Genomic DNA, 12,044 nt, shown 5'->3' with positions numbered 1-12,044 from the left:
GACGTATAAAGGGCTCCCTAATTGTAAGTTCAACAAAGATTAGTGGAAAAACGGAGGTGGTGATACTAAAGTAGAATGTTTAAACATGAGGCCGTTAAAAGTGGTGAGAACGTCGTTTAGACGTCGTCCTCTATGAAGAAAAATTGAGTTGGTTGAATAGGATTGGTTATGCAACGTCACCTTCTCCATCAAGATCCAAGGTCCGTGCATTTTCCTAATACTCTCGCACCCCCCAGGTCTCTGGCCCGAAGTAAGTTCGGCCTGGTTGCAAGGACCACCTCCGCTCCATTCCGAGCCCTGGGGCGAGATCGGAGAACTTGGAACTTACTATCCTCTCCTGTTAGTACTGTGAACAATAAACGCATTATCACCGTGAATGTCTGCTGCTTCCCTCGAAAATTCTCCCATTATGCATATAGGTCTTGGGAGCGTTGTCAAACTTGGTTTGATAGATGAATACAACCTCCGGCTTCATCTCGGTTATAGAATTCGTGGAATCTGGTCATGGTAAAGAACCACGTAGATATAGTATGAGCTGAAGAACTGGGATGTCAAAATGTGGTTAGCGTATCTCTTACTCTTGCTGAGAGTTCCACTAGACAAAACAGGCAACACAGTGTCTGTTATCCTCCTCAGTCACCGCTATTTCCTGCCATTATTCTGCTGCACCAAAATTTCCATTCAGTTATTCAATTATTGTAACTAATATTCAGTGTACCATCCCATTAGTCTCAGTAAGATTCTGCATCCAACGTGGCACACTCTCCGATAGACCTTGTCGGATACTAAAGTCAAGTTGCTGCCCAGCCCATCTCTAAAACACGGTGGAATATCAACGTAGGTTGGGGGATCGAGCCAGAGCAATGGCGTCATTTAACCTTATTGGTGGTGATCAGTGGGGCTCGGTGGAGATTCAGGACTCAAAATAGCCTATATGCCCTCAGGAATGCAAGGCTTAATATTGAACAACACGACCGCGCGGTCTACTATGCCAGCTAGGTCATATAGGGACTGCTCTGGAAGAGAGAATATCACCGCTAATGCAGGCCAACTCGAACGCTACTAATTCGGGACATAACCAGTTCGGCGAAATTGAGTGTTGAAGTCGGCTTGTCAAAAGATGAGGCATACAATCCGTTGTAGCTAGGATACTTGGCTGGGCTTTAATTAAGCATTAGTGAGTGGTAGTCAACGATGGAACGACATAGTCAATGGATCGGGGGAAAATTTGAGGCATATGATGAGAAGCTATTTAGCGCAAACTTTTTGAGGTTGATGGATCTTGGGGAAGATGAGGAGATGGTTCTACCAGATAAGACATATCTCCGTTCAGAATATTATGCATACGTGCTGATATTCCTTCAATTCCAAAGTGCGGTCTAGAGAGTGGGTAAGAATACGGGATAAAGGATCTTTTTCGCGGGAATCAGCAATGAAGAATGAGGGCATAAATATTGAAATATGAGGCATCTAATGCGGCGGATATAACCCCTGGGGTACTGTATCTACACAAGCTTCAAGTGACGGTAATGAAGGTCTTTTTTGATGTTAGTGGTTATCTCTTCGGCATTTTTGATATATTTATGCGGGCTCCTTGGTTCTATGGTACACTTTGCCATCAACCTGCTCAAACTGCTGATACTGTCAGAGACCACCAGGTCCAAGCAAGGCTTGCCTCTATAAATACCTCGTAGACGTCGGCCCTCCTGGCATTTTCTAACTAATGATCATTGCAGGTTGCGTCAGCGAACGAAGTTCAGTTTGCCCCATACACAGATCCTATTCCTTACTAGGGACTTAACTACTCAGATAGGTAAGGTACGTCTTTTCCTTTTCCATGAAGTCCCTTGGAATGCTTGCATGGTATCTAACCACAAAGCCTAGAGCATACCGAAGCGTGTTTCGTCAAACGGAGGGACAGCGAGAGAGGTAAGCGTACTCTCTATTTCAAACGAACTTTCGCTGACTACTAGCTTCGTTGTGCACCTTCCTCACAGCGATGTCACACAACATAGTTATCCTTCGAAGCAAACGGCCTTTATTGGAGGACGGAGTGCGGGCCTTGCGAGAGATGCAATTGAGATAATGATCTCGCTACGGTGACTGTACTTGCTGAGTATTTGGAAGGAGGACCGAATTTATCTATGTACTGACGAGGCCCACGTAGCTACCATCGAGCCGGCGTATATTTTTGGAACAGACACTGAAATCAACCAAGGCCAAAGAACGTTAATGCCTGAGGCACCAATAGACTCCTAGTCCAGGGGTGACTAAGCTGGGTTCCTCCATGACAGTCCGTTCCAATCCCTATTCTGTTGTCTGTTGACTTCAATTTGCATCATTCGATTATCTGCTGAATACTTTTTCAACAAGGGATGGAGGAAACAATCGCCAAATCACGACGTCAGCTTGAAGAACAACAAAGGCTCCGAGAAACCGCAGAACGGTGACTCCAACCCAACACACTGTTTGGCCTTCTCGGTCGCTGCCACATCTCTTTGTCTCAAAGCGATCCGAGTTGAGGGGAATGCGACCGACCCAGTTCACCGTAAACCTTGCGTCATTTCTCGGGGAAATACTTCTACCGGGCGCCGTGATCGGCTGACATCAGCCTCCTGGATCAAGCACCCACCCATCGAGACCTGTCGCGATTGTCTCAAGCTATTTCCCCCTCCGACACATCGATGGCCGACAACATCTCGCCAGATTACAAGGCTCTTTTTCTGCAGGCGGAAAAGAGACGCAAAGAGGCCGAAGAGCAACAAAGACAGGCCGAAGAGCGACAGAAGCAGGCCGAAGAGCGACAGAAGCAGGCCGAAGATGAAGGAAGACGAGAGAAAAGGAGGCGGGAGCAGGAAGAGGAGAGACGCAAGCAAGCAGAAGAGCGCACCCGACCGACCACTTTCGTGGAATTCTTGCGCCATTCCCATGGCTTGCTCTCCCGACCACTGAGAGTCGAGACACCATCTCGCTCGACTACCGGGAAAATACCCTTTCCCACGGGGAAATATTGCCCTACACGGTTGGAACATTGGACAGACTGCCCAGCACAATTGTCGGAGCTCTACAGTTCCGTCTACAGATACCTGCAGTTGTCACCGGGGGGGCCGCCGCGTTTGTTCCCATCTTTGTCTGAGCTAGAAGGATTAGGCCGACTACTGGGTCGTAAGCCTATAAGCAGCGAGCAAGAACTGGAGGCTTATGAGCGGTTTGCCGTGGAGGAACACGTCTACGATATAATAACAAAGTTGTGCAAACTACTCGCTGCTCGCGACGAGTTCGGCCTCGGCGATGGAATCCAGTTCAGCAATCATACGAATTCCCTAAACGAGAACGAAGCTATTGAAGCAGATGCAAGCCAACCGTCAAGTGTACACAACCCGAGACCTGATCAGTTCTGCATCCATCGTGTCGACGGCAACACTACCACTCTCCTCACATCTGTCGAGTATAAGCCGCCCCACAAGCTTTCCGTCTCCACCCTCCGTCTGGGTCTCCGACCAATGGACTTATGGAAGGATATGGTCAAATCAAACAAAATACCGACAAACCAGGAAGCGAAGTTGAGGTACAATGCAGAGCGACTTGTCTGCTCCACTCTTGTCCAGGAATATCACGTGATGATTCAGGAGGGACTCGAGTATTCCTATGTGACTAATGGGATTGCCCGTGTCCTACTCCATGTTCCACGTGATACACCTAGCACGCTTTATTACTTTTTCTGTGATCCCAACAGCGAAGTCAACCCAGAAGATGAATATTATTCTCAGCTACTGAAGACTTCTGTTGCAAGAACACTATGTCTGTGCTTGATGGCCTTTCGCTCACCTACGCGTGGCCAGGAATGGCGAAATTCCACACGATCAGAGCTGCCTCTTTGGACGACCAGTTTCGACCACACTCGTTCTCAGATTCCCAAAGCAGAACTGCAACAGACTCTTCCTCACTCCGATAGTACAGCAATGGAGTACACGAGTCCGGAATCCAGTTCATCTTACGAACCACCGTCATCTCCGCCGGATTCTCCAACGGCAGCAGGTCGCCGAGTGTCTACAAGGTCTCAGGCCAGCTGTGCACCGTCGGGTGTACAGCATCGCTCGCAGTCGCCAGACTCATCAGGCTCCGATTCAAACCAAGCAACAGGCCGGAAACGGGGCTTTAGCCAAGTTACATCCTCCCCATCTGCCCAACGAGCAGGTCGTCAACAGGACCCGGGAAATAATCAAGGCACCCAGGCCCGATATCGCGATGCGCAATTTTGCTCCCAGCGATGTTTAGTCGGATTGCAGACTGGCGGTGTTCTAGATGACTGTTGTCCAAATGTGATGCTCCATCGTCGAAGCAAGGACGACCTTCATCATCCCATTACCCCAGAAGATTTGGTGCGTTTACTAAAGGCACAACTGGACGAAAACATTGACAGATGCACACCCCTTGGAGGTTGCGGGGCGTACGGTGCGCCGTTCAAACTGGCCTGTACTATATACGGTTATACTGTCGTCGGAAAAGGAACCACTTCGGGACTGTGGAAAGAAGTCTCTCGCGAAGCGCAGGTATATCAGATTCTGCGGAAGGCCCAAGGGTCTGCTGTGCCTGTTTTCCTGGGTACGATCGACTTGGCGAAAATTTATTTTCTTCATGGGGCTGGAGAGATTCGTCACATGCTCGTCATGGGCTGGGGAGGCGAAAGTACAGCATCGATGGAGCTGACACCGTCGCTCCACCGGGAGATTCGCAGATCAAACAAAGAAATCAAAGCCTTGGGAATCATTCACAAAGATTTGCGACGTGACAATGTTCTTTGGAACGAAGAGCTTGGGCGGGCGTTGATCATCGACTTTCACCGCTCCACATTGAAAAGTCGACCGACTTTGCAGCGGCCACGAGCCGTAAAACGACGATTATGTCAACCAGAGATAGGAGATCCAAAACGTGTTCATGTGACGTGAGGCAGTGTGCTTATTTTATTGGATTAGCAACACAATTATGCATGATAATGAAGCATGAAGCATTTCCGGCCCGCATCCGCATGAATCAGTCAGGATTTCTATCTATTATTATCTATCTATTATTATTCTTGATGCCCGCTTTTCCAATGCACATACATCGCCTCTGATGATATATGATTCTAGATGCGTTGACAATCACGAATTGATCATCCAATTCTGGCTCTCGGACTTGACTTTTGTGTGATGCTATGAATCACATGGAAACCTTGATTCAACTATGAAGCTTCAGGACCGATATTATGGACTGTCGTGTATTAACCGAAAATTTGCGATAAGCGCCCAACCGCTCGACAACCTCGAGGAACGAAATTATCCACATGACTTTCCCAGGTATGCTATTAGACATACATTCCATCAGCAGGCCTCTCTCTGCCAAACTCCTTTGAAAATTTCTCATTTGATTTGGCGGCTAACTTCAAGTATTCGTAGTTCACCTGGTTGACGTCAGCCTCAGCGAGAGCGTGTGCAATTGCTGCGACGTTTTTGATCTGGTTCATGATTGGTCAGCAAGTGTGATGTTCAGTGCCACTCGGACACCCACCTCTCGTCCATTCAGAGCTAAAGACTCCAATCGTCGAAGTTCGTGCTCCTCAACAATGGCAGGTCCTTGCATCGTACATGCCTTGGACAGAAAAGTTGACCAGAGATCTCTGCGAAACTCTCTCGTTAAGTTCTCATACTCAATGATCAAATGGATCCGGCTGAGAATTGCGTCATCAAACTGGATACCCCGATTGGAAGTCAAGAAAAGAATTCCTTGATAATATTCCAGCTTTCGGAGGAAAATGGTCACAAGGCGATTGTGGGTATCGTGGTAAGATGTACGCTGCTCCATGAACGCGTCTGCCTCATCCAAGAGAAGCACGGCATTAAAGTGTTTGGCGATCTTGAATACTGTTTCAAGTTGTTGCTCAAGCGCATTGGAATCCCCGTGGTTGACAACAAGTTCGCCTGCAGATATCTGGAAAAATCAGTGACGCCAAAATCAGCCGAGTTGGATGGTTCATACAGAATAGACGGGGAGCTTGAAATACTCCGAGGTTGCCTCAACCGTGAAAGTCTTTCCGACTCCCGGTGGGCCACTAGCACAAGTTAGGTTGGGAAGTCTTGATTCATAGACGCTTTGCCAACATACTTCAAAAGAATGTTGAATCCTTGGCCCTTTCCATCAATTACGTCGTCGAACGGTACCGTCGGTATCATCCCTAGGCGGGTTTTCGCCAATGACAAGATGATGGTCTTGGTCTCTGAAGGGATCTTCAGGCAGTCGAACGACTCGGGTGACCAAACCACGTCCCTAAGAGCACTAACTGCGCACTCCACTGGAATCACATTAGCCGGAAACCAAACCATTGTCAGTCGTGTCACATACAGAACATTTTATCCTTGAAGCTGAAACAGCAAACTGTTGGGCAGGCGACCAGTAAATCGGCCTCGCTCAGCTTTTGTGCATCCACACCGTCTCCTCGCATTTTCTCCTTCTCTCGCTCACGGCCCTCCATGAGCATTGCACCAATGTCGAATACTGCAATTCCATCCTTATCCTTGACCCCAATGTCGCGGAGTGACGGTCGGGAGTAGTTTGGCTGCATTTCATGGAAAAATGCGGCGTCCACTGCCACTCGACTGTTGATGTTGACTTTGATAGCCTTCCCCTTGTTCATAAAGAATGCGCTGCCTTTACAGTGCCGAACGTGTGAGCCGGCCAAATCCCGAAACCTTTGACCCCTCTCGATCAAGTCTTTCCGGACTTGCCCGTGATTTGGATGGTGGTGGAGAGGGAAGGCCTCAAGGGTCTCGATCGGCTTTGACCCCCGAAACTTTGCAACACGCAGAAAGATTCCGGCCTCGCCGAACTTGACTCCGTCATAATCAAGGAATCGGCACTCGAGATTCAACCACATCTCGTCATTTTGTGTCATCTCTTCGCCCGCGTCGAATACGACACATCGCGGCTCTTTTGTGCCAATGCATGTGGTATAAACATGGCAACCAGGCTTGAAAAGCGCCCAAAGAAGGTCATATGTAATATGACCGTGCTGCAACATTGGTTCGAGACGCTGCAAAGTAGAAGTATGTGCATGCTTGAGGTGGTCGATGAGCAAGAGGAGATGCTCCGCATGTGCCGACTCATGGTCTGAACTGCTATCCATGTTCTCCGCACATCTGTCGAGCTCTGGGAGGAAATGGAAAAGGAAATTTTGCTCGATCTAAATCCACGTCAGCGTGCTCCTTCATGATAATACTGTCTCAATTACCGATGGCTTGTCCTCCATCAGGCTAACGGCCTTGATGTCGTGCAGCACGTCTCGCAGGATGTCGCGTAAGCCTTCCGACTTGATGTCTATGAATGGCACTACCTCCTTGGACGTCCGGTCTGATCATACTATTAGTAGGTTTTCGGTCCGGCATGCAAAGGTGTCACGTACCAACACGTTCACGGACAACGAATGCATATTCAGCATAGTCATCAGGACCGCTGCTGGTCTCCACCGGTTCGGCGATCTTGTATTTACATGTTTCTTTGTCCCAGCTAAATCCGTGTCAGCCATTTTCTAAAGGAATTAGAAAAGGGAATTGGCTTGTGGCTCATACGTTTCCACGACCGTCTTGAATTGGGGTGTCGAGGCCCATTTTTCGAACGATTTGGCATCATCCGGTGTTTTACAGATGGGATGTTTGAGATCAAATCGAGCTGGCCCAGGAACGTTCCCCTGTTCATTGCTCGCAGAAGAAGACTGATCTGGCTTATTTGCCATAGAAAGTTCAGCTGAAGCACATTCCAGCACCTGCCGAACCACGTCGGTGCCTGGTGGGGACTGATCCCGAGAGACAGGAGTGTTTGGAGGTACTTGGTTGGTAAGATCGAGCACCTTTTCAAGAAACACTCCAAAGAGATGCTTCAGATCCTTCACGGTAGCTTGAACTGAAGCCGACCCCTTCGTGGGGCTGTCTGGGGGCGTCAGGCCTTGGTGAGAGGGGGAAATTCTCTTCAATGCCATGCTGTGCTTGGAGGAAGGCATGTCCGGGTCACTATGAGCAGGAGCCATGTCGTTTGATCTGGCCGATGGAATTGTTTATGAGATGAAGAAAGATTGAATTCGCAAGGTCAACCCCTGATGTGAGTACGAACAAAGCATTGCATGAACCGGAGATATTGCTCTCATTTATATTTTCGCCAGCTCTCCTTTTCGGATTATCATCACCAATTCCAGCTCTTTGATTGTCTCGTCCAAAGTACCAGCTAGCCAAGTTGTGGACATAGACGAATAGAGAGTCTTTCTCATCCCCCTCCCTGATATAAACCTTTATGTTGTATCGAACTTGGACCTGACAACATGAAAATCGGTAAGTCAATAATTATCGAGACTTTTAGATTATTTTGTGGGGCCACAGAGAGTTTGCGCTAGACTGGCCACGTCACACGTCAAAGCGGGGGTTTTTCATGTGACATAGTTCTCAAGCCCGATAAAGCCAAGCTCACCCGCTGTCTAATTCATTAACTGTCAGACATTCGTCGGACTTTTATGAAACTAAGACACTATGTCCGCAGGCGCAGTTCTCTCACAATTTTCAAATTTACTTAACCACATGGAGTCTTTTGGTCCCAAATTGAGCTCTAACATCCGCCCAAACCGCGACCAGTTGGACGAGATTCAGAAACTGAGGGATCGACTTAAACCAGCTTTGGCTACTATCGAGTCTCATGTGGAACATCTGTTGAAGAAAGCAACTCCGACAGTTAAAGAGCGAAACCTTGCAAACCGAATCCGATCTTTCCAAGTCGCCGGCCAATTCGATCCAGCATTGTTTAGAAAAAATCTAGTGCTTATCTTTCGAGGACCAGATGAATCTGCATTGGATACAGACAAAGTGAGAATCAGGAAAGCCAAGTCTCGAACTCGATGTGAAAAACTGCGCGCCGAGTCTCCCCACTTGATTCTGAGGTGGGCAATGACACTTCAGCCATCGGCGTGGATACACCCAACAGTCATGGCAGATAGTACATTCGATTTTCTCATTGGAGATTTGAAAGCAATCTTTGATCAAATACCTTCTAGGGTCGCTGAAAGCCTACATTGCTTGAAGGGCGAGGAACCCTTAAAACCTTGCGAACAGTTCCAAGAATTTGTCAAAATTATAGATCAATCAATCAGCGTGGAAGAACAAGAGAATATGGCGCGATACAAACGGATACGTACAGAACAAAGTTTACCAACGGAAAGAAAACGTCATGCCACAGAGAGTGATGATAAACAGATGATGGAACGAAGAAGCAAAGGTAAGTTATAAACAACGCCATGTCATGCACAGGAGAATGATGCTAAAATTATAACAGAAATCGACTACAAAATGTCGTCCATGCCACCCAGCAAGCTGCCAAATTTGATCAAGCGTCTTTCGTGGGCGATAGAGAGTAGCGAGCAATGGAAATGGGAAAGACGAATCGTAGCCGAGAGACTGGGGAGTAGCGATGCCGATACGACAGATTGCCTTAACTTTTTCGTCCCGAAAGACCGAAGTCAAGATATTTCGATCACCTTAGTGGTCGGCCGCCGTGCTGGCTTTGATTTGATATACGAGGCAGAAGTTGCAATTATTCGCGTTTAAAAGTCACAGTTGCTCCGATCACAGGAGCTGCGATCACGCTGACTTGACATCCGGCAGGCACAGTTGCAGTTTCTTCCACAGAAGGGTCGGGTCCATTTTCCCAAACGGCAGGAGACCGAGGATCTGCTTTCGGATCAAAAATGATTATCGATTCTCCCTTTCCTGTCAATTTTCTCTCGTAGTTGGCCTCCCGGAAAAGAGCGCCACCTTTTATTTCATATCTGTGGCCCTCCACCGCAGCGATTCCAACTTCCTCGGCCATTTCAGATAGCTTTCCTTTCTGATTCAGAATTCGATGTAGACCAAGACGACAGGATATTCGAGTCCGTAGGATGAGTTCTCGAAGCGAGGTTTGGTGAAATATTGCGGGAGTGTAACTCGACCAAAAACCCCGCTAGATCAAATTTAATGGAGGGACGACTCGCACGTGACCGTGGCGGCCTAATCGGGTAGACACCGGAGGTCAGTCCACGAGGATTGGGATTCATGTCAACGGACTCACCTAAAGAACTGAATACAAAGAATGTCAAATTTTCTTTGTGAGAAAATATGGAATAACTAGTCTCATCAAGCTTAGCATAGCTAGTTCTGTCTTTTCTATGTCAGTCTAGGCTCTGGACGATACAACGGGTCATTCTCACTGTTGCTAGCTGTGATTGCCCAGAGTTTTCAAGATATGCACAGACTGTGATGACACCTGAAAAAAAGCAGAATATTATGGCTGTTAAAGCTGCTGCTTGAAGAGCCCGTTGATGATTGGAGGCTTGATTCTGGAAGAAGTCCAAACTTCGAGATGTTGAGTACGAACTGTTTGACCGACTGCAAATTTGCCAAAGCCGAATATAATGTATCACGAAAAAAGACTTCTCAGCTGTCGTGAGCAAAAGAAGCGATGCGTACAAAATATGGCGTATTTTGCTCTGTATGTGGTCAAGAAAGAAACTGTCCGATTAAGTCAAGATTAGGCCGATAGAAGCTGAGGAATAAGACTTACGTTAGTAGCAGCAATGATTTGGCGATAGGAAAGACGATAAAAATATTGATTGACCAGGACTTCTGGTTCACAAGGCTAAGAAACTAGTGGATGTCAGCAAGATCCGCATTGAAGTTGAGTATAATTACCTCGTTTATCGGAGGCAGAAGAAGTAAAAATCCCAGCTCAACTGTCAGAGCACCTCGAGGGATCTGTACGTAGGTCTCGTCAGCTAATGAGGAGAGGAGGACTCGACACTACTCACCGTTTCGTAGGATAGGTTGATAAGTAGCCAATGCTATTGACCCAAGCAGGCCAGCACAGACCAGGACTCCCACCACAGCCTGTGAGAATATATAGGGTTTCTGACAGAGTAAGACCAATCGGGACCGTTGTCCATCGGATATCAACATAAACCAAAGTAGAAGAGATATCACAGCACATAGGGACGCTCCTACTGAAAGGATGATTTGGGAAGAATCAATCTCTGCCATTCTGAATTAATCATTTTGCTTCTACACTGTTTGTTCGATGGGTGTCTTATAATATTTTGCTTTCAGATCCAAGGCCAGAAAACCTAGCCAAAATTTTCACTTTTATGGCAATTTCTCAAAGTGAGTGACTATCTTGCGTGTTATAATTTTTGGTTGATCCAAAAAAATGATGACTTTTCAAAAAGCATAAACAGGCGTAGATCACGGGGTTTATCCCCGTTGCCGCCGGCCTTGAGGACCAATGAAGGTGACCTGATAGCTGCGCCTACGCTCATGCATCGTTTGTCATATCCATGTTTGGGGCCCAATGCATCTATCACAAGCCCAACTGACAGGGTTCCCCGCTTAACTCACTAACGTTCTGTGCATAAATGTCTTGTCCGTGTTGATGGTTTGTCGGATTAATCGAATTGTATCATTACGATGGTTCAGAGAAAGAGCTACCTCTGAAACAATATTTCTCAGTATTGTTGGTCACGAGAGCTCCGTCAACCAAGGGTTGCATTGTGATTGATCACAGTAGGTTAAGAACCTCAGTGACCTGGTAAATGACAAGGTTCCCCTCTTCAACTGATGAGATTCGACGCACTCAGCCGCATGTACGCTGCCATTCATCTTCACAGATGCTCTGAACAAGGAGGAAACACCCTCGGTGGGGCTGATCCATGCTTTTCGCATCCACAGCGCACGGAATAGGGGGCCTTGGACCCAGATTGGGTTTCGCCGAAGCCTAATGATCAACAAAGCCACTCAGTAATATCGATTGATTGGTGCTCGTGAGCCATAATTAGCGCCAAATGTAGGGGCCGTCACCCTCGAGTTTACAGGGAGGCAGCCTCAGTAATCCCATATGCAATACAGACGCGTCAGAAACAATCTGATGCTCACAACACTACACTTAATAACTCGCCTGATGTTATGCCCAGGTGACCTGCCATGTCTATTACCCCGCTTTCT

General features: G+C 47.5%; 3 protein-coding genes across 3 annotated transcripts; 2 read left to right on the top strand and 1 right to left on the bottom strand.

Moving 5' to 3' along the window:
- Positions 1 to 2,684: 2,684 nt before the first annotated feature.
- N7508_007489 (uncharacterized protein) lies at positions 2,685 to 4,949 on the top strand (the record flags this gene model as incomplete). The annotated part of the gene is made up of 1 exon (XM_058465553.1): positions 2,685 to 4,949. The coding sequence occupies one exon, from the start codon at positions 2,685 to 2,687 to the stop codon at positions 4,947 to 4,949; it is 2,265 nt and encodes a 754-aa protein (XP_058317955.1).
- Positions 4,950 to 5,347: 398 nt separating this feature from the next.
- Positions 5,348 to 8,059, bottom strand: N7508_007488 (ATP-binding protein; the record flags this gene model as incomplete). The annotated part of the gene is made up of 8 exons (XM_058465552.1): positions 5,348 to 5,497; positions 5,551 to 5,970; positions 6,019 to 6,091; positions 6,145 to 6,331; positions 6,382 to 7,219; positions 7,268 to 7,386; positions 7,439 to 7,542; positions 7,605 to 8,059. The coding sequence occupies 8 exons, from the start codon at positions 8,057 to 8,059 to the stop codon at positions 5,348 to 5,350; spliced, it is 2,346 nt and encodes a 781-aa protein (XP_058317954.1).
- A 466-nt stretch (positions 8,060 to 8,525) lies between these two features.
- On the top strand, positions 8,526 to 10,428 carry N7508_007487 (uncharacterized protein). The gene is made up of 2 exons (XM_058465551.1): positions 8,526 to 9,291; positions 9,349 to 10,428. Exons 1-2 carry the CDS (start codon positions 8,553 to 8,555, stop codon positions 9,618 to 9,620), a joined length of 1,011 nt encoding a protein of 336 aa, XP_058317953.1. The 5' UTR covers positions 8,526 to 8,552; the 3' UTR covers positions 9,621 to 10,428.
- The last annotated feature ends 1,616 nt before the right edge of the window (positions 10,429 to 12,044 follow it).

The sequence above is a fragment of the Penicillium antarcticum genome (genome assembly GCF_028974205.1).
Source record: "Penicillium antarcticum strain IBT 31339 chromosome Unknown utg000007l_segment0_segment0, whole genome shotgun sequence".
In the NCBI taxonomy this organism is placed as follows: Eukaryota; Fungi; Ascomycota; class Eurotiomycetes; order Eurotiales; family Aspergillaceae; genus Penicillium; species Penicillium antarcticum.
This window is presented reverse-complemented; position numbering and strand designations above follow the sequence as displayed.